The sequence below is a fragment of the Lotus japonicus genome, chromosome 6, assembly GCF_012489685.1.
Source record: "Lotus japonicus ecotype B-129 chromosome 6, LjGifu_v1.2".
In the NCBI taxonomy this organism is placed as follows: domain Eukaryota; kingdom Viridiplantae; phylum Streptophyta; class Magnoliopsida; order Fabales; family Fabaceae; genus Lotus; species Lotus japonicus.
The window spans coordinates 46,509,731-46,532,558 of NC_080046.1; the positions used below are offsets into that span (position 1 = coordinate 46,509,731).

Genomic DNA, 22,828 nt, shown 5'->3' on the forward strand with positions numbered 1-22,828 from the left:
TTGTTCCAAATGTACACTTTTTTAGTGAACTGGTTCTGAAAGTGGACATTTGAAGCACGTATGACAATAAGTTCATTAGCACTTTTTTATAAGTAAGTTTGAGAATTTTTTTTGAAATAATGTGAAATTAAGTTATAGATAAACATAAATTCTAAATCACCAAAATAAGTTCAAAACTTATAAGTACGCTCTAAGTTATTTACATAACTCTCTCAAACACCTGCATAATATGCTATAAGATAAGCTCAAACAAACACTTCCAAATAGGGAGCAGAAGCGAATGCTGGAAGTGTTCCCTTAACTTCTTATTTATTTCTCATAACTTTATAATAACATGAGTTAACCGAACATGAAGACATTGAAGAGGATACATACGTACATGACATGACAACTTGTCCCATAAATATAGTGTGGGTATTTGTTACAACTCCTTTTCAGCCTGCACTCAAATACCATCCTTGGCAGCATCATTTTAATGAAATCGTGATGAGGCCAAGTAGAATGGAAAAAATGTACACACTATGGCTCTTTTTGATTGAAATCTTTTTACATGTTTCCACATCAAGCAGTGGCAAAGTCCCTGCAATTATAGTGTTTGGAGACTCCTCTGTGGATTCAGGTAACAACAACTTCATTCTAACCATGGCCAAAAGCAACTTTGAGCCTTATGGTCGTGATTTTCCAGATGGAAATCCCACTGGTCGCTTCTCCAATGGCCGCATTGCTCCTGATTTCATTTCTGAGGCCTTTGGCCTTAAGCCAACAATCCCTGCTTACTTGGATCCTGCTTATAGCATATCAGATTTTGCTTCTGGTGTTTGCTTTGCATCTGCTGGAACTGGCTATGATAATAGCACTTCAAATGTTGCTGTAAGTCTTCTTCAACTAGTCACTTTTTCCAACACATCTTTATCTTCAAATGTACTCATCTACACCATTCGGTCGTTTTGAAAAAAAAGTTAAAAATTAGATCAATATGTTATCCCATGGCACATGAAAATATATGAGGATAAAGATTTAAGTATGTGCAATTATCATTTTTCTTAATTGAGTAGTGCATGTTTGGATTGATCTTCAAGTCTTTTGGAATCAATTCTCCTCCCACAAAAGCTACTATGTGTCATGTCTCCCTGAATCAATTATGGTTCTTCAGTGAAAATCTACCGTGTATCCAAAGATGCACTAACATAGTTGAGTTTGCGGTTGGTACCATGTTTGGGAGCCTTGGAACAAATTTTCATTCACCATAATCACTTTTAGTTAGTTATAGATAGATGCTTTACAATCGGCTTAGAAAATTGATATTAGTTTCAAAATCAATTATACGAAGAAGATAGAGAGAGTAACTTCTGCGGAAGACATAATCAATTGTGTAATTTCATAAACAATTTCCATTCAAAAGCGATTTTACCCACTCAAAATTGATTCTGAGAGGTTCCCAATAAGGAACCAAACAAACACCAAATCAATTTTACAAATCCGAACATAGATCACTTTACTTTCAGTTCATTTTTATTATAATTAATTTTATCAAAATCAATTCTAACAACGTTGATCCAAACAGACACTAAATGATGCTAACATTGCTACCCTGAATGATCTTTCTTGCATGAATTTTTATTTTTTCTGATACTTTGGTAGGATGTCATACCTCTATGGAAAGAAGTTGAGTACTACAAGGACTACCGACAGAAATTGGTAGCATATCTTGGTGATGAGAAGGCTAATGAAATAGTAAAGGAGGCTTTGTATTTGGTCAGCATAGGAACAAATGATTTTCTTGAGAACTATTACACATTCCCAGAAAGAAGGTGCCAATTCCCTTCTGTTCAGCAGTATGAGGATTTTCTCATTGGACTTGCTGAAAACTTCATCAAGCAAATTTATGAGCTTGGAGCAAGAAAAATTTCTCTTACAGGGTGTCCACCCATGGGGTGTCTGCCATTGGAGAGGGCCGTCAACATTTTGGACCACCATGGTTGTTCGGAAGAATACAACAATGTGGCTTTGGAATTCAATGGAAAGTTGGGATTGTTAGTGAAAAAGATGAACAAGGAGCTTCCAGGGCTTCAATTAGTAGATGCAAATGCATATGATATGCTGCTGCAAATTGTTACACAGCCTTCTTATTTTGGTAAGTTTTTTTTATTGATTGTGCTTAACTGTTTTTATAGGTATATCTGCTTTGTTACTCAAATAATTTCCTTTCCATTTGGATGAGAAATTTATTTATAACTTCTAGTTTTAGCAAAACTTTGTAAAGCAAAACTACTTAAGCTCTGTTTTTTTAAACGTGCACATTTCGAAGCATAAATGCCAACCGAACTAAAAAGGCGGATTGAACATGTGCTTTTACTTTTTTCAACTTTGTACAAAATTTAGTGTTGTAAGCTAATTATAACTTTCACCTTAAACTTTAATTAAAACAAGAATATATTTGTTGATGTGGCGGAATTTAATTGGGTGACTGTGTAAACAAACTGACGGTGCACATACATTAAATTCTTTTTAAAATATTAAATAATTCACTTCTAAAGTAATTAGTTCTACATAAAATGTAAGCTCGCTTGCTCTAACTTCTAGATCAAGGAGTGTTAGCAACCCTCAATTTCTAAAATTCTATTGGTCGAAATTTATGCAAGTCTTATATTTTCATTAGGCTCCACTTAAATTTTAATCAATCAATGAAAAAGTATCTAAAGAATATGTCACCAAGATTTATAGACCACACACAAAATTACTAAAACAAAAGCTAAGAAAATCCACTTATCACCACCACCAACAACAGATAAACACTCTAAAGAGTTCCAAACACAAAATGCAGCAAACTTCCATGCTTTTGATTTCAACTTCCACATGTTATTAGTTTGGTTAGATTTACTGCAGCACTGTGATAAAGTTACTTCCATGCTTTTAATTTCAACTTCCACACATTTTTGAATTAGCAGGTTTTGAAGTTGCTGGAGTGGGATGCTGTGGAACAGGAAGATTTGAGATGGGTTACATGTGCGACCCAAAAAGCCCATTTACATGCACAGATGCAAATAAATATGTATTTTGGGATGCTTTCCACCCCTCACAAAAAACAAGTCAGATAGTCTCAAATTATTTGATAGAAAAACATTTGGCAAAATTTCTTTGATTTAGTACAGGGACAAAATGTCCTTCCCCTTCTATAGGTATGCTTGTGATGTTCTGGAAATGGGCAATTATTAAACCACTTTCGTGAATGTAATCATGTAATACATTTATACATTGATGTAATATTTTCATTGTAAATGTAACCCTCTATGTCGAATTGACATCAAAATAATATAAGGATATTGATAATTGCATATTTAATTTTTTTTCCATGGCTTGAATAAATTTTATTGGCATGACCACAAGTATCTTACATGGAATGCATAATATTCAATTGACGTTTTTTATTTTCTTCATACTCAGTACATAAAATTAACTATAGATCTTATTTAAGAGGAATGAAAAATATATGGTCACTTCAACCAATAATTTTTTCTATGTAACTCACATCCATTTTTACTCCAAGATTTTTACTGTATTGGTTGCGAGGGATACTTAATCAATATATGCAACTCACATTCACTTACTCCATGAGTCAGTAAAATATATGGTCACTTCAACCGATAATAATTTTTTGTACAGTACTACAGACTCTGACTTTTTATTTTTATTTTTTTAAAGTTCCATAATTTTATAAATCAAGAGGTGGAAACCCATTTTTAGTACAAAACATAGCATCTTATTTGATCAACAAAGCTGTATTAGGAGGATCAGATTCTACCAAAACATGATCCTGATAGTGAAAAGCCATATGGGCAATAAACTCAGCAACATCATTGACTATTTACGACAATTAGTAGAATTTAAATTCCTAAAGAAGGATGAAAGAAGTTTGCAATCCTGCACAATTCTAGCAAAGAAGTTGTTGAAAGGCACGAGTTTGGTCCATGCTTGGTAAAGTTGTATGCAGTTTGTTTAAACTTCGAGATAATGAAACTCGAGATCCTAGGCCAAGAGAAGGAACCAACGTAGTCCTAGTGCTTCAGCAATTACAAGTTCATGCATAGAGGGAAGAAATTTGCAACCTGCAGCAAGGGAGAAACCTTCATGGTCTCTGAAAATAACGCTCAAACTCGTTCCTCTTGAGGCTCTGATGGATGCGTTAATGTTAGCTTTGATGGTGTCTCCCTGTAGAGCGTGCCAATGGGGAGGTGGAGGGGTTTAGGGTTTAGGGGGGCATAGGCTCGGGTTGTTTGGGGCTCTGGACTCCGACTTGGGAGGTACATAAGTGAGGCCTGTAGAACCACTTGGTTAGGGGGAGTTCTCTTGGTTTCAAACAACCACAAATTCCTTCTTTTCCAAATTGCCCATATGAGTGAGAAAAGCCAAGGGAGGCCTTCGTTAGGTAGACTTGACATCATAAGCTCCAACCAACATCTGAATGATGAGACATCTTTCACGGGGATATGGAGGCCTAGAGGAGACAAACACCATATTCTTTTTAACTTCAAGGCAAGTAAGCAGGACGTGGCCAACTGATTCTGGGGCTTCCCCACACATAGGACAGGTTTGACCCATCTCTACTCCCCGGTGTTGTAGGTTATGCTTCACTAGTAGCGAATTTTAGGCAGATCTCAAAATAAGTTTCTTACATCTAGGTTGGATTTCCACGCGCCATAGTCTTGTCCATAACATATTGGAGTTGGCATCATAGGAGGTTGCTTCATTCAGGTTGTTTGAAGGAGGCCCACATCAGTTTATCTGGCTTTGCATGGATGAGAAGTGGTATCTTCAGAATCTGTTTTGCTTCGTAGTAGGAGAAGGTCGATGAGATTATATTAGTCTTCCATGAATTTTTGTCCCTATCAATAAGGTCTGCAACCCATGTGAGACTTTGAGGATGTTGTCCTCTTTGCCCAGGTCTCTCATTCAACTTTTGTGCTAGCCAAGTGTCATGCCAAAGAGGCTCCTCTAAGTGTAGCTAGGTCGATATCCTTTAGCTAGGAGTGAGTTTGGATTTGTTCTCAGAAGCCACCATTACTTTGCTAGTAGGGCTTTGTTGAAGTTTTTGAACCTCCTGAACTCGAGACCACATTTTGCCTTCCTCATTGTGATTTTCTCCCCGCTTAGCCAATGCATCTTCCTTTTCTCTACATCCCCTCCCGAGTAGAAGCGGCTACTAAGGCTCTCAATGTGATGTGGATGTGAGTTTGAAAATTAATATGAATAAATGATAAATTTATAAAACCATAATTAAAATAGCTATATTTCTTGTAAAAAAATAGCTATATTTGCACCACAGAAAAGGGATTACTTCCTCTGTGCTGAGACTCCTGGTGCAGCTAGAGCTTGGGTGTCAACCTTACAGTATGTTTTCTCGTTTAGTTACACTCCCGCTTTCTTCTCTTTTTCATGCTCTCTCGTTATGAAAAGTTCAACTGTTGTGCAAAATAAATTTTTATTTGTTCTTTATAAGTTATACTGTTGTGCAATGTGTTATTGCGTATGATAATTTTCTTTCTTATCTAAGACCTTCCATCTAAAAGCCCTTGAAATAGTTTTGCTTTTAAATGTTATACTACAATACTACATGCCATGCTCCTTGAAGTTAGATTTATTTGTATTTTAGATTGATTTGAAGTTGGATATTAAGTATTTTAGATACTTCTGATCATCATCATTGCAAGATCCTATTACTAAAATAATAATAAGAACGTTAATATGCTTGGAGAATCTTATTTGTTGTGAGAGTGTTGGACATGCCTGTGGCTCTTATAGAAACTGAAGAAACAGTAACTTCATTAATCAAACAATGGATTCCATCCTTCAAACTGGCGGAATTTCCCTTGTATTAAGACTGTAACGGAAAACAAGAGCAATGAGATCAAACAAGTACAATCAGGTCCTGCGGATGGAAGTCCCTATCTAGGCCTCAGGCCACCCGAACCCTGCTTTTCTGCACGGATCTTCTTCAACTTGATATTTACTTATGTTATAAAATGTATTACATATCTATGAATCACTGAGTGCGTGGATCAGCTGACATGGGTTGATCCAGCTTAACCAGAGGTCTCAGGTTCGAATCTTGGGTATGTAGCTATGTTTAATACTCGGAGGGAGAGTTCTGCCTCTTTTAGTGGTCCTATCAATCTTGATCAGGATTGTCTCTGGTGGAGCATGTGGTAGATAATCCCCTTGATAAGATAGTTAGTGACTTAGTGTAGTACTTAGTTAAGGGAATTGGTTAGAGAGTGAGTGAAGAAAGGATATAAATGGGAGGGAGGGGGAATATGTAGGGTATTTGGATTTCATTGCAATCAAAGCCATTTGGGGAAAGTTCCAGGTCTCTCAAATACCTGGAGTGTATTAGAGATCTATTAATAAACATTGTTCTGTTTTCTGATCCAATTCCTTTTCTATTAGGATACCTGCAGTCTTAGACCCCAAAAACTATTACATACTCATGAATATCTAATTTATAAAAAATGTGGCATGCGTGATCAATATGTTCATATCATATTTTTCAACGGTCTGCTTTGTTAAGTTTGTCGGGCATAAGAAGTTATTTAGCGGAATAAATTGAACAGGACTTTTTTTTGAAGTAAATGGATCCCCACTCGATGATTCAAATAAAATTAAAATGAAAAGCTAATGTATGGTTCAGCTTATATTGTCAATGTTTCTTCTTACATTGTAATTTTGTCTGGTATCTTTGCTTTTAACTATAATAGATTAATTTCTATGATTTGAGGATTGCTTCTGTTGCAAATTTTCTTGCATTATTTAATTCAGTATCTGATTTGTATAACCATTTGACATTAGTGCAACCCAATTGGTTCTAAAAGCTCACAAGGAGGCTGTGGATTCCTTAAGCGGCAATGGTTCCACTAAACTAGGAACTGTCGCAGCAGTTGTTGCCGCAGCCAATTCAACGGCCGTTGAATGTTCTAAAGAAATTGAAGCAGCAATGCAAATATCTTTACGGAACACTCTGGGAATGATGACAAATAAGACAACTGATGGTCCAATGGATGATTTAACAATCATGAAGGTATATTCTTACTGGTACTTTTCCATCTTTCCTTTATCTAGATCAATGAAAACATGTTCCTGCTTTCATTGAGGACACCACTTTCATGGGGAAAGCTTTCTTGTACAATATAGTATCAGAATCCCACTTGAAACGTTATGGAACGGGTGGCTGGTCTTTTTGAATACTTCCTTTCACTAAGTTCCTGCTTCCAGTAATTAAATCTAAATTTTGTCACTGATTGGGGTTTTGAAAGATGGTATAAAAATAGTCTTTATTATCTACTAATAAATGAAACATCACTAATGAAGAAATGGTGAACATAATTTTTGTCTCTTTATTTGTCATATATTAAACAATACAAGCTTTTCTGTCAATGGTTTAATAACATTATCAGTGGCTGGCTCTATTTTTCATTAAGCTTTTAGGGTTAGATAGTTTACCCTTAACTCTGCTGTTTGTTTGGTTTACTTACCTTTACAGACTTTCTAGTGTATTTCCAACAAAAATAAATAAAAGAGAAGAAAAGAAAAGTGTCTCTCTCAGGTTGATCATGTTAGGATCAGCGAGATAGCAAAACATTGAGGAATTGCATATCCAATGGACTTATTAAGAAACCACACTATTACCACATCTTAACCTTAACCTTCTTACATTGGTCTTGTTGATGTTATCGGGTTAGTTTCCTGTAATTTTGAAACTTCCAAGCAGCTGAAGTGTGTTCTCTTCATTTGAAGTTCATATGGTTCCACTGACTTTGACCCTTCTTAGCAGAACCTAAAGATTGTGATAATGGAATATATTTTGGTACCCCTAAATTAGGAGGAATATTTGGCTAGATCTGACGAAGGAAGTTTATGTACTCTAGGGGAAGTCTCTTCCTTTTTTTTATGCCCGTAGTTTGGAGTCAGAAAATGGTGGCTGATGTCAAAGAAAATAAAAGATGGCGGTTTTAAATGGAGAAGGGAAGTATTTAACTAGAATTATATGTAGGTGGATGTTTTACTCTCTTGTTCCTACATTTTTTTCGATTGAGATTTGGTTCTGAAGATATTCCTCTGTTCTGCAGGAAACTCTATTGGTCAAGGATGAGGAGCTACAGAATTTTGCTCGAGATCTTCGTACCCGGGATTCAACTATAAGAGATATAGCTGAGAAACTATCTGAGACTGCTGAAGCTGCCGAGGCAGCTGCATCAGCGGCACATACTATAGATGAGCAATGGAGAAATGCCTGTGAAGAAATTGAGAGTCTGAAGAAAGACTCAGAGAAGCAGCTAGAGCTTTCTGCTCAGAAGGTGTGCCATTATGGTGCCTTTTAAATTGTTATTTTTTGAGCTGATTGAATTTTTAGTGATTCTCAGTAACATAAATATGAACATTTCACTCAGATATTATGAATATTACTTCGAGTGAAATCGCCTTACCGGTTCATTTTGTTGATAACATTTATTCTTTTGTAGCTAAAAGAGTATGAAGTAAAGATCATAAGCTTGAGCAAAGAAAAAGAGCAGTTAAGTAAACAGAGAGAAGCTGCTACTCAGGAGGCAAACATGTGGCGCTCTGAGCTGGGAAAAGCTAGAGAGAGTGGTGTGATCTTAGAAGGCGCTCTTGCAAGGGCAGAAGAAAAGGTTAGGGTCGCAGAGGCAAATGCTGAAGCTAAGATAAAGGAGGCGGTTCAGGGAGAATCGGCAGCAGTAAGCGAGAAGCAGGAGCTTCTTGCATATGTGGACAAACTCAAAGCACAACTTCAAAGGTTTAGGCATCTTTTCTTCTTCAGCATTGCATAAAATTTGCATTAACTAGGTTCTATTTAATTTGCTTTTCTATATAACATAAGCTTCTTATTTTGTTTCTGAGTGTGTTCTCAACCCAAACATGCTGGTGGTAACAACATATTAAGCATGGCAATGAGTGAAACGTGAGAATGAAATGAAATGTAGGATGTTAAGTTGATTGAGTTGGTATTGTAAGTCAATTATTTGCTATGAAATGCATTGTGATCATGAAAACAGAGAGAACTATGATAATTGAAGCCTGTGTTGAATTACAATGTTGACATGCTAGATAATTTTCTTGTTAATAGACAACACATTGATTCAACTGAAGTTTTTGAGAAGACGGAGTCTTGCTCAGATACAAAACATGTGGACCTGACTGAAGAGAATGTGGATAAAGCATGCTTAAGTGTTTCTAGATCTGTTCCTGACCCGGCGGCGGCCGAGTGTGTGGTCCAGATGCCAACAGACCAGGTGATCATTCAGCCTGTTGGAGACAATGAGTGGAGTGATATTCAGGCAACAGAGGCAAGAGTAGCTGATGTTCGGGAAGTTGCATCTGAATCTGAAGTAAGCAGCTTGGACATTCCTGTGATTAGCCAACAAGGTACCAATCACCAGTGAACAAGGAGCAAACACTTTTAATAAACCCTGATATAATCCACATTCTTCCAACATGCAGAATTTTTATGTTATAGGGAATTTAACTACATCATTATGTTGGGTGGCCATGTAAACCTCTCCACTTCAGCTTTTAGGCTAGTGAATGAGGTTTTATCGTACATACCCTTCCCTGAAAACCTGTAAAATTTATTTATGTGGTATACAAAGTTTATTTATACATGTAAAATTTGACCAATAAACAGATTGATCCTCAACCAAGTGTTTGGTTAGAGAGAAACTGAGGGGAGGAAAGGGAAAATGAGAGGGTAAAATTTCTCTCTTCGTGTGGGGAATGAATATTCTTGTGTTAAATTTTACTTGATTTTTTCATATGAATTTTGTATCTATGTCAAATTATACGTATAAGGCTTAATACATCAGAAGGCCCCTGCAATTGTAAAGGGAATCAAATTCAGGGCCTAAAAATTTTTTGCATCAAATTGGGTCCCTAGAAATTTTTTTTAATTCAATTAATGCCAAAGTGTGCCAGCAGACTATTTTATCCCAATCATCAATTCCACGTGGCTTTTATTATTATTTTTAATTACAAAAATAATAAAAAATTATTTTTATTTCCAGCTCAATTAAATAATCAGAAAAAAAATTAAAAACTTAATAAATCAATCCAGCCCTAATTAACTCATCTAACCCCAAAATTTATTTTCCACCCACATCTTCATCTTCATTCTGTTCATCATCCACTTCCTCTTCTTCCATCAAACCCAGCAATCCAGAACCACCACCACCTCCTCTTCTCTCTTTCATCAATCCCTAATCTAAACGGAGGATTTCTTTAACAAAAGCACAAGAAAACCCTTCCTCCACTATCGAAGCTTCATCACAGCCAAGCTCCAATTCCATCTTTCCTTTGCAGCAACCCACGGTAGAGAGAAGCAGAAACAGCAGAGGCAAGGGTTTCTCGTAGATCCAAAGTTTACGGTTGCATCTCCAATCTTTACCCTAAACCCAGCAACACAACAACCTTACAACCTTCATGAACACAGACAGCAACAACAGCCTCCACCACCACAACCCACAACCTTCACCCTTTCTACAGAGCCCAGAAAAACAGACAAGAGAAGGAGAAGGAGGGATCCAGGGAAAGAGATCGAGAGAGACAGAGAACCCCCGATAGAAACCTCACACCCCAACCTCCATCGAGATCGAGACGGAGGGGGGATGGAGAGGCGCGGTGCGAGGAGCCAAGAGACAGCGAAGCGAGATCGAGAGACGGTGGACCACCACCATGCCTTGCACCTTCCACCGCAAACTCCAGAACCCACCTTTGCTTTGGGTTTTTTGAGATTGGTTGTTGTTCTTGGTGATGGAGGAGGAAGGAGAGATTGAGTATTGTCTGGGTATTTTTGGTTTCTTGCTGGAATTTTATTTTTGGTTGTTGTTCTTAGTGATGGAGGGGGAAGGAGAACTTGGTTTCTTGTCTGGGTTCAATTTGGGGATGGGGAAGTTTTGTAATTGGGTTCAATTTGGGGATGAAAGGATTTAATCAGGGATTGGTTATAATTAGATTATTAGGTTAGTTTATTATTTAGATTATGTAATTGTTTTGTTAAGAGATTATTAGATTAGGATTTTATTAAGTTTTTTAAATTTTTTTTTCTGACTTAATAAATGAACTGGAATTAAAAATAATTTTTTAATAATTTTTATAATTTAAAAATAAATAAAAAAAGTCACGTGGAATTGCTGACTAGGCTAAAATTGAAGTCTGGCAACATTTGTCCTTAATTGAATTAAAAAAAATTCTTAGGGACCCAATTTGATGCGAAATTTTTTCAGGCCCTGGAACTGATTCCCTTTACAATTTCAGGGGCCTTCTGATGTATTAAGCCTATTTTTCAAAACAGTTATTTTAAATACAGAAAATTGAAAAAGAGAATCAAATCCGCCCTTGTATTTTCCGATGTACCAAAAAAAAATCCGCCCTTGTGCATTTATTTTGCATATCATGCATGACAGTTACTTTCAGCCAAAAATGTTGGTATTTAAAGGAGTAGACTTGGCTCATATGCTTAAAGTTCATGACATGGACCAAGCTAATAAATGCAATTTATTTCAACCTGATAACATTTCAGGGCTTAATTTCTCCACCATTTTTCCTACCTCTGATCCACCTTCTCTTTTTGGGTCACACCACCACACCACTAATTGACTTTTTCCTTAATTGAAGTGTTCCATACATTGGTAAATTTGGTTTTAACCCGTTCATAGTGATCTAGGGCCGTGATCTAGAATCTTTTATTCAAAAAAAGCCTTAAAAGCTCATACTCATGGCTTGCATCATTTTATTTTACCTTTTGTCAACTTTTCAGAGCAGTCTAAAATTTTGTCCGTACATATGGAGGCGAATGTTTGCATCTATATGTATGTCAAAGATCTAAGTCAAATTAAACTTCACAAAAATCAAACTTTATGAAATGTGTGTCATTGGTATCTAGAATTTTCCCTCCTAATATGTAGTCTAGTCATGCTTCCTATCTAGAATAGTTTATACATAGAATAGTAAACGAAAATTGTTTTGTAAATATACATATAATACATACATCCAATGGACATTTAAAGTGAGAAATGAAGAGAAGAAAGAAAAATAATAAATGTGATATATGATAAAAAAAAAATCTTAAGAAAATGATAAAATATCTATTAAGTGTATTAATATTCGTATGTCTAAGCAATCATTATTGATAGTAAATTTTTAGTTACTTGAACATGAAACATATTTTATTTCTCTGACCAAGAATATCATCAATCAGTAATAATTTGAATGTGTTATGTCATCCCATGACTTGTATGAGTTGTATCATATGATGTATTTGTACATAAAATATATGATATAGAGAGCTATATGTTAAGGACTACATTGAATTTCTTGTTGCAAGGTGCAAATAAGAACAATATATATATATATAAATATATATATATATATAAATATATATATATATATGCCGGTTTAGATACTGACTTATTATATTGAAGCTTATCTATATAATATTAAGAGATGCAGTAAATAAACTCTAACAATTAAGTAATCCTTAATGTGTATCTAAACGGGTAATTATTGATTGGTCGCGGGTAGTGGATCTTGGTATGTTGCAGATGACCGGAGTGGTGGGTGCGCGGTGACAATGTTTTGGGACAGGTGAGTTATTATGATTTATGAGTAATTAGTAGTAAAATTAATCTAAATTATATTAATTGCATATGATTTGATGATTGGTTTTCATTTCATTTAATATCTCACCAAGATTTTGTTCTAGCTTCTACTTCTTTCATTTTCATCAACTTTCCCCTTCCATGCAACCAACTATGGAGCCAAATTAATTGAAACCAGGGTGTTCTGTCATTTCAATGAAAACAGTTAAAACAATATTATCATAGTATTATACCAATCATATTCAAGATAAGCGATAAATATAAATTTTTTAACCAATTTATTTTAATATTATTGGTCCATGAAAATTAGAATGATTAAATTTAAACTTTGTGTGGGTCATTTAGAGAATTCCTAAATACGATTAGTGGTTTAATTTTTTTATAGTAAAAATGAAAAAAGAAAATAACTTTCAGGTAAAAAAATATGAACAAAGAAGAAAAGTGGTCCAACTTTGCCATGCAACTAGACATGAGGCTAAATTAATTCAATGAGGGCAATCTTTTCATTGCATTGATGACGCCCTGGCTCTTTCCTTTTGTGGTTGATCTAATTAAACTCTGTGGGTTTGCATGGACCACAAAAAATGGGTAAAAGAAAAATAAATTTTAAACAAAAAATGACGAAAAACAATATATATAAAAAGTAGATCAATGATAGGGATAGGAGTATTTAAGTTTTTCCTTTTGTATTTCATTCTTATTTTTTCATTCCCATCTACTACTTCTTATTCTTGAGTTTGGTTTTTACTATTCCTACAAGACCTCCAATCGCAACTCGCCACGTGTCCTGCTTTTACTTACTTTTGTTTTTTATTTTTTTTTTCAAATTACCAGACTCAATACGACGTCGTTTCTGAGTTTCTCCTCATCTCTCATGAATCCCTTTCGCGTGTATCCTCTTCCACCTCCAATCAACCCACGCTGCCGTACCATGCTTAGCGTGTTTTCCTTCCCTTTCTACCCACTCTGTCGTCCTTCTTCATCACCTTCCTTCCAATCAACCCTAGCTGGCATACCCTTTCCACCCACTTCTCACCAATCCATCAATTGCGTCCTTTCCGATTGATCTGATGAGGCTTTCCTCTCCGCCGCCGGTTACTGTTTGCCTGACGATTTGTATACGGTGGAACCATTCACGGTTCTACATCTCAAACTATCCACTGTTCATTCGTCATTCTTTCAATACTGTGATTTCGTCATCAGATGCGTCGCCTGCCGCCGGTTCACATTCGTTGAGTACCACACGACATGGATTGGTGGAGCCATATCAACAGGTTAGCTTCCCTATAAATACTCTCATGGTTTTACTTTTTCCCCATCCTGCATATGTGTTTGTTGCTTTCTCTGTAGACATTTATTTGTTACTGGCTTTTCTTTGTGCGCTTTTTTCTATTGTAGTGGACTACTGGCTTGGCGTGGTAGGAGTAGATGGAGTTTGAAGCAATTCTGGCTGGGTTGTGTGTGTTGGCGGTTAATTGCGTGGGAATGAAGGGGCAACCTGTATGCGTTTTTGTAAGTTTTGATTGTACCACCCTGTTTCCCCTTTTTCGTTGTTCTGTTTCTAATTTGATACTCTCCCCCTGCCTCTACCATAATCATGCAGCAGTAGCAGTAGTAATTTCTTCTCCAGATTAACTATCCTCTCTTTGAACATTCTGCAACATGAAACGCCCCCTGAATGGTGAGAATCTTCCAAATCTTGAATGTTATTTAATACTTTGCATCCTTCAATGCATGAGTTGTTGGTCTGTTTCATTTTTTTTTGCTTTATATCTCCATACATAGATGATTCTATGTGTGTTATATATCCTCCAAGATTCAGTCATATCCTTTTTTTTATGTTATAAACCTACTTAAATTGTATGAAGCAAGTGATTGAAGATAATCTGGATTTAAAGGTGAAAGGTATGGTATGACATAGATAATTTCATTTTCATCACAATTTAACTAGCTATGTCACCTCACACTCCCCAGTTTTGAGCTCCCAATCTTGAGGATTTTTTTAGTTCAGTTGGAGATTACTAAATATGATAACAAAGCAATTCATCAGATTTGTGCATAAAACAACTAGGCCTCACACAACAATTACACTACATAAAAAATGAAAGAAAGAATGTGAACAACAAGAGGAAGAATACCATAAATCAACCTATAAGTTATATGAGGGCAGGGCTCAACTAACTGGATCTGCAGGAAGCCAAGTATATAGGTTAACACAAACTTTGATTCTTTATGTGCAACATTAGGAACAATGTTTGATCAGAACTGTTCAACTTAGACAGTAACAGGTTTGAAGCTATATTGAGACAGCCTTTTAAAAAGTTTCATCCCAATATTGAGAAAGAAAGGGAGGAGGAAAATATATATAAACATGGAGTATTAAAAGAATACATTCGGATCAAGAGAGTGACTAATTTCTTTTGAAGCTAATACTGAAAATCCATTTAAAAAACAAATCAGAGCCAGTTATTCTTCATTTCCAGTTGTGTCTAAATGGCAGAAAAACAAAAGCTAGGAGGTGAAAATTCTTGACTTATGCAGATAATTAGGGGTCTGAAGTTATGAATTGTAGTTGATAAAATCTTTTTAGCTATTTTAGTGTTGGTATATAGTTTTGTAAGACATCAAAGCTTTCTTAGCTCAAATAAAAATTTTGTTAATTTCATTTGAGTTTTTAAAAAAAGAAGAGCTGGCACACACACTGATTCTTAATGGATAGAATAATTATTTCTAATCTCCTTAAAGTTGTATGACATGTTTCCAAGTTGTTTAATTTTGTTGCTAATTTGGTTTTGTCAATCTCATACTGTTGTAAATTATGAACAGCTTTAGGTAGGTAACAAGTTCAAAAAAGAAATATAATTAATTTTAATCTCCACATCCGGTTCACCAATATCTTCTTATCATACTTTGCATTTGTCTTTCATTTTTGATACACACAATACCTTATTATCATTTAGGGGAATGTATTTTGATGAATATAGATGATAATTTAACCATGGATTTGATGTAGTTGTTATTTATGTAGTGGAGAAGAACATGATGAAGGTCCTACTCTTAAGAGTTGTTTGATGAGTAGTTATACGAAATATGATAGGATTAGTAATACAATCATTAGAGAAATAACAAGAGTGGGAGAGAGAGTTGGAATAGCTTCAATACTAGAAAAGGTGGTAGTGTTTGGTATTAGGTAGTTTGGGTACGTGTGGAGTAGAAGCATCTCTAATTAGGGTTGATTAGATGATAGAGAGCTCAGTCATTAGGGGGAAAGTAAGACCTAGGGAAAATTAAGGCAAAGTCATTAAGAGGAATTTAGAGGTAAATGACCTGTGCAAAAACTTAATATATGACAAAGCATTATGGCTAAAGTGATTCATATAGCCAGCCGTGGGAAAAAGCTTAGATGATACTGATGGTGATTGACTAATTGGAATGCTGATTATTCTGATCCAAATAATTTCTACTGAACTCATTTATCCAAATGCATTTTAAGCATTTTTAACACTTACTTGCCTCTTTCATAGTTTGTGAAGGCTATATTTGATGATACTTGCCTCTTTCATAGTTTGTGAACGCTATATTTGAAAGCATTTTTAACACTTACTTGCTTCTTGATGAGTGAGAAAGAAGCCCACCTTAGGGGGAATGATGCGAAATCTAGACATCTACTACTTCTTATTCTTCAACTACTTCAATTAGCACAGAGGAATTTTAAAACTATTTCACTTTGCTCATGGATCTAAATGAGAGTTTGATTTTGATTTGTAGGTACGAGTTGATGATTTATGCTCACAAGTTGGTTTATGTTCTGCCAAAAGGGATCAATCTAAGAGGTTAGGAAGTTTTCCCCTCTTACATGAGCAATTTTACATATCAATGTTTTGCATTGGTTTATTGAATAAATATGCTTATCATGGTTTGTTTGCGATTTTGTTGATTTTATTTGCAATGAGGTGGCTGGCCACTTCTTTCTTCCTCTGCTAATTTAATTTTTTCTGTGAGATAATGACAATCAATTTAATTATGACTTTATTCAAATCATAAAAATGGTTCAATTGTTATAAATGTCTGATTTAATGTTGGGAATATGGAATTAAGTATAGGTAACAGTCAATCCTTCACGTTACCTTTTTCCATTCAGTTCTTCCTTCCTCTGCTAATTTAGTTTTTTCATCTGCTTGACTGAGTTTAATTTTTCCTACCTTCATTATTTTTTCTATGTTTTGACAATGAATGTTCTCTTTCTTCTCTTGGACCTTTATCTTTTGTGTTATTTTTTCTAATTCTATTGTTTCTGTGAGAGATGTGTGTTCATCTTGAATGGAAACTGTTAAGGTTTTCTTAATTATTTTTAGTATTTGGCGTTTTAGTGAAGTTGATAATTATGAGAGAAGAGATACATCTTTCTCTTGGCAAGAGGATTACCATTATGGTGTTGATTAGGGTGAACTACATAGCTACAATGTGCCCAACGTGTTGATTAGGGTGAACTCTTAATTAGAATATGCTGATTTTTTGACGATTGTGATCACTCTCCCTTTTCAGTTGAGTTGTCAAAAGGAACTGATTGACTGTCAGATAGAGCTGGATTTAAATGACTTAGTTCAATTCAACACAATTAGAAAATTAACTTTTAATATGAGTTGACTCACAATGGGTAAACCCAACTTTTTATGGTCTATTTTAGAATTGAGTAGAATATCTTAATATAAACTAATTTAGGAAGTATTAACTTAAAAAGAATGTATTTTGATAATGTTACTGTAAGTTTGAAAAAGAAATTTTAATTTGGATGGTAAGATATAATTACTTTAGAATTACAAATATGGATATATTTTGTAAAACTCGCAGCCATAATGAATTATTCTCAGTGGGAAAAAATCACTTCCATAAGGACATTCTCAATGATAACAATTCCCTGTTCAATTGTTCAACCATTGGATAGAAAGCTAACTCTCATTAAAGGTACTAAAATCTCATCTTAGGTAGTTTAAAGATGACCAGCAAAGGGTATTCACCATTTGGAAATATTCCCATGGGTAGAGGTAGAAAACAAAACTTAGTTCAAATATGTTTGTTTTTCAGTTAGGGCTCCGTTTTCTCACATTAGAATGTCAACCATATATGTTTGTTTTGTGTTTGGGTTGAACTTTGAACCATAGAATAGTCCTTTAGCTTTTGTGTGATAGATATTAGTGTCTTTATACGATATCTGCATAAATAATACATTTTTTTATCACTTATTCTTGGGAAGAAACCCACATTTATATAGTGAGACTATAGTACTTTGATCGGGTAATCATTCCAAAACAAATATGTGCAGATTGATCATTGGATTAATCTAAGAGCGGGGTACTATTTTTTAGAAGACAAAAAATATTGATTTTGGTGTTTTATTGTGTTTCAGTACCAAAGGAGCAAATGTGAGGTGCAGTTTCAGCAAATCAACAAATCTTATGATATGATATCCTTCTTCCCCATTCCTAGCCTGCTCCTCCTATTTGCAGCCCTATGACTATACACTCAACAGAACTCTTGAGCCTTGACTAAATGCAAGGAAGTATACCTTCATACTGAAAAGAAGGCAGCTTCAGTTAGACCTTGGCCAGCCACATAAACTAAAAAGAAGAAAAATTATGTACGCTTTGGATGTGATGCTGACTTAGCATCTGGATTATCTTCAGATGATGGGCATATGAAGCAAATCAAGTCACCAAATAACCAATTTGCATGTAAATCATCATTGTATCCTATCCCTTTTCACTATTTGTTTTTTTATTTTCTAGAACTTTTTAAACTGCCAAATAACTGGCTACTAAATGGCATGATAATTGCTATTTAAGTTTGTGTACAATATTTAGTGCAGAATATGATCACACATTGATGAGCTTCATATTTCATATAAATTTGTTGTGTTGTGTGTGTATTCTACACTATAAGTTTGCTGCCTATCTAATGCAGACCCAAGGAATAAAACTTGGGTATTTTTAGAACTGACAGTATATACATCTAATTAGTAGTTCTCACATGTCGTCGAACTGACTGTATATATTGCTCTGCTTTCTCATTTTATATTTAAAGTTATATTTAAAGCTTTAACCTTTTTATATCTTTCTTTTTGTTACGAGATTAGGATGTTTTTTTATCAACATGGTTAAACTTTTATTTGTTCTACTCCTTGCCTTGGTTGATTTCTCTGATTGTTTTGCCAAGATTTTTCTTTTTTATGTTAATGTGTAGCATAAGCACTGTCTATTACATGACAGTTAGCAAAATTTTATTGTCTTATACAGTCAATAAATTGGTCTTTGATTGAGGAGTTATGGTCTGATGCTTGCTCTTGGTTCCTCATAGAGAGAAAAGAGGGATGTTTTGGTAATTTTATTGTTGATGCATAATTAGTGCAAATGGTTCTTAGAAGAGCATCTATGCAGGAAAAATTTAGATGCATTTGATTGTATATAGTTCTTTCAAATGCTTTACAAAATAATTTTTTTTTGTTTATTTGTTTATTTTATTAGAGTTAAAGACGAGAAAAAATCTTATACAAGAGATATTCCGTACATATTAACAGAGTTGATTCTCAACCCTATATATATATATTATTTTCAAAAAATAATAAGAGATATTCTTTTTTTAGTGAATTTAGAAAAATTTCAAATAAATGGCTAATAAATTGTTCCCTGATTTTATGAAAAACTGTAAACAATCAAATGAGAAAAAGACCATGAGGCCAAACTGCAAAGCGTAGGTTAAATTTATTTTTTCGAAAGTAAAAGAATGTATTAATATCAGCTTTGAAAACCAAGCTAAAAGGGAGATAAAGAAAGCAGGGTGATTAGTAACAATAAAAAGCTAATCACTCCACAGCATAAGACGGTCCCCAAGATAGCAAACCAAAAAGATATACAACAATCAAGAACCCTAAGCTCAACCAAAAAACAAAGCGTTGGTTAATTCATTTGTTAAATTAAATCTATATGTGTAAGTGTTCGACTAATTAAAATTGTATGCCTTAGAAAATACATCGTTGTATTATTCCATATATATCAAAAATTCAATAATTGTAATTAACAGTAGAGTTCGTAAAACATTATCCGTGCATCGCACGAACAAACGGGTTATATCCTAGTTTTCTTACACCTTGAGCTGGCTCAACTTTTGCTGACATGTTCGGGGTCAAACTTGACAACATGATGATAATTTTCGTTGTAGCTGGGTTGGTTGACTAGGCGAGTGCTGCAATGCCACCTAACACACAAGCTATACCAGTCAAAGTTTTCAAAAGAATGGATTTTCATTTTGAACTTTTTCTTTTATACAAAGTACAAACCATAGGTTAATATTGATTTTAAAAATTCTATTTGACTTTGCTTGTATCAGCTTTTAAGCAAATCATAAATGCAAAGTTAAAAATGAACGAAATTGATGCCACTAAGCAGGGTTTATGAACATGAACATGTGCTATTTATTTGTTTTCCTTTTAATATTCTTATTATTTATCCATTGAGAATCAATTTTTTAAGAATAATGTTACTCACACACCTCTCTTTTGAGGTGTGTGAGGTGGAATGATGAGAGAGATAGGAAGAAAAGAAAAAGTAAGGGAGAGAAAGTATGAGATGTGATAGATGGTAAGAGGAGAGAGATAGAAACAAAAAGAGATGGAAATGAAGTGTTTTAAAAATGAGGTGTGTATATATCATTACTCATTTTTTAAACTTGGATCATGTTTGAATTTTCAGGGATACGGAATGACTGAGGCAGGGCCGGTGCTGTCCATGTCCCTAGGATTTGCAAAGCAACCGTTCCCCACAAAGTCAGGTTCATGTGGTACTGTTGTGAGAAATGCTGAGCTCATGGTTCTTGACCCTGAAACTGGTTGTTCTCTTGGCTATAATCAACCCGGTGAAATTTGCATCCGAGGCCAACAGATCATGAAAGGTACATATATATAGATACATTGATATGTATGCAATGCTTGCATATATGCTACATCTTAATATCCATGATAAAAATGCTACCTAGCTACATTCTATTAAATTCTTCAACAGATCAAATTTTTATGTAAAATCTTATGTTGACATTATAAACATTTAAATGTTTTAGGATATTTGAACGATGAGAAGGCCACAGCCACAACAATCGATGCGGAAGGTTGGCTTCACACCGGTGATGTTGGTTACATTGATGATGATGATGAGATTTTCATAGTTGACAGGGTGAAGGAACTCATCAAATTCAAAGGCTTCCAAGTATGCATTCTTTATGATCAAATTATAGACATTTAAATTTTGCCTAATAAACTTTTGGAGAGAAAAAATATGGCAATCACTAATCCTCCTAATTCTTGTGTTGTGGCAGGTGCCCCCAGCTGAACTCGAAGGCCTTCTCGTAAGCCATCCCTCAATTGCAGATGCAGCTGTCGTCCCGTAAGCTTCTTATCCAACTTCAATTTTGATGGTTAATTTATAGCATGTTTGATTTCACGATTTGCATATGATCCTAGGAGCACTTACTCAGAAGCTAAGACTTGTAGTTTCTGACCATAAGTGATTTTAGAGTATTTTATCGTGAAACTAAACATGCTATATAATGAGCTACTGATATAAATTGTAATTACATGACTATTCATCGTTGGGACTTTTAACAGACAAAAGGATGCTGCTGCTGGTGAAGTTCCCGTTGCCTTTGTTGTGAGATCAAATGGGTTTGATCTAACTGAAGAGGCTGTAAAGGAGTTCATATCCAAACAGGTATGTCACATATGCATTGTGACAATAGTTTAATTATGTGATTTGGTAATGAAAAAAATCATATTCTAGCTTCCATATAATTTGGCTAGAATAAAAATATAAAAAGACTTTGACTGACATGTAGACTTTTTGTGTGAGCAGGTGGTGTTTTATAAAAGACTGCACAAGGTTTACTTTGTTCATGCAATTCCCAAGTCTCCATCAGGAAAGATATTGAGGAAAGACCTCAGAGCAAAGCTAGAAAATGGAAATCAGAAGCCATAGAGGCTAGAAGCCCACATTTTTTTTTGCTCTCTTTGTGGCAATAAATCTTCATCATTTATTTATTTATATTCTAGATCTCATCGTAATATATGTATTGAGGCTTCACGGCACAAAGCCAATCCGAGAAGTCATTGTATTGTAGTTGCACATACTCCTTCATTGTAATTTTTTGTCCATTAATTGCTTGAGCTTCTCTATGTCCATTGGACTTGTAATGTGAAGTGATTTGAGATCACTAAATTATTATCAAATCCTTGTGTGCCATGATAATTTTACTCCCCAATGACAATCTTCAATTTTAATTATTTTTTTTTTATCAAATTGCTCTCGCAATTCTGAGCCGAATGTACTGAAAGTCAAATGTGTCTCCTTAAGAAAACGACATTTAAGGATCAGATTTTTGACCTAGAGGTTTTTTTTGAAAGAGGTCTAGAGGTTTAAACAACCGCTTTTTTAAATGTTAAGATGATTAAAATAATGAATGTAAGAACCAATAAAATGCATTAAAAAAAAGACAAATTGTGTTTAAGATAATTCAATCATCATGCGAGCAACAAAAGTCTCACTACTAAGAGTTGATGAGATTCTGTTATCCCTCTTGTTTCCATCAGCTACGTTAGTTGTTTCAACTTTAGCTTATGTTGTTGTTTGTTTGGGACCTACGAAAGCCTTCATCTTCTCTCCATATTTTCAGAATTGCTAATTTGACTCTTATCGATGTTGCTAAAGCCATGGGATGAGCTTTCTCGATAGCCGCACAGTCTACAACTCCGGATGAGTTATGTTGATTGGAGCATTTTGTAAAAAGGATAATAGCCGCTCATAAGCCAATTTGGTTATTTTGTTTCTCTAGACAAAATAAGAGATCCATATATTTTAATTAACTTACTTTTTTGGTTTTCATAAAATTATTAAAAATAAATTAAAGTTTCAATATATTATTCCAAACATTACAATATTTTTTGTTGGTATTTTGTGTCAAAAAAAAAAGTTTTTGATTCTATCACAAACATTGGGCCAAGCTTTCTAGGGATTGAGACTTCTAAAGTGGCTTATAAGCAGCTATGTAGCCAATAAGGCTTTGGGCTCACAGTCTTAGCCCATGAACTTGTGAGCTTTCTGATGAGAACTGAAGGAGGAAGAGAA

At 34.7% G+C, this 22,828-nt stretch overlaps 3 protein-coding genes and 1 long non-coding RNA gene across 5 annotated transcripts; all 4 read left to right on the forward strand.

Moving 5' to 3' along the window:
* Positions 1-447: 447 nt before the first annotated feature.
* On the forward strand, positions 448-3,337 carry LOC130726609 (GDSL esterase/lipase At2g42990-like). The gene is made up of 3 exons (XM_057577915.1): positions 448-870; positions 1,642-2,134; positions 2,949-3,337. Exons 1-3 carry the CDS (start codon positions 487-489, stop codon positions 3,140-3,142), a joined length of 1,071 nt encoding a protein of 356 aa, XP_057433898.1. The 5' UTR covers positions 448-486; the 3' UTR covers positions 3,143-3,337.
* Positions 3,338-5,154: 1,817 nt separating this feature from the next.
* On the forward strand, positions 5,155-9,821 carry LOC130725426 (uncharacterized). Its single transcript, XM_057576654.1, has 6 exons — positions 5,155-5,214; positions 5,324-5,388; positions 6,844-7,072; positions 8,121-8,348; positions 8,514-8,806; positions 9,137-9,821. Exons 1-6 carry the CDS (start codon positions 5,155-5,157, stop codon positions 9,450-9,452), a joined length of 1,191 nt encoding a protein of 396 aa, XP_057432637.1. The 3' UTR covers positions 9,453-9,821.
* Positions 9,822-12,680: 2,859 nt separating this feature from the next.
* LOC130726929 (uncharacterized) lies at positions 12,681-18,549 on the forward strand. Of its 2 annotated transcripts, XR_009015054.1 has the most exons (5): positions 12,681-13,936; positions 14,061-14,174; positions 14,266-14,343; positions 16,431-16,495; positions 18,070-18,549. It is a non-coding gene; the product is annotated as an uncharacterized LOC130726929 (long non-coding RNA). The 2 variants fall into 2 exon arrangements; XR_009015053.1 differs by having other exon boundaries at positions 12,683-14,174.
* Positions 18,550-20,401: 1,852 nt separating this feature from the next.
* Positions 20,402-21,933, forward strand: LOC130723333 (4-coumarate--CoA ligase 2-like). Its single transcript, XM_057574334.1, has 5 exons — positions 20,402-20,606; positions 20,772-20,917; positions 21,027-21,094; positions 21,316-21,418; positions 21,560-21,933. Exons 1-5 carry the CDS (start codon positions 20,417-20,419, stop codon positions 21,680-21,682), a joined length of 630 nt encoding a protein of 209 aa, XP_057430317.1. The 5' UTR covers positions 20,402-20,416; the 3' UTR covers positions 21,683-21,933.
* The last annotated feature ends 895 nt before the right edge of the window (positions 21,934-22,828 follow it).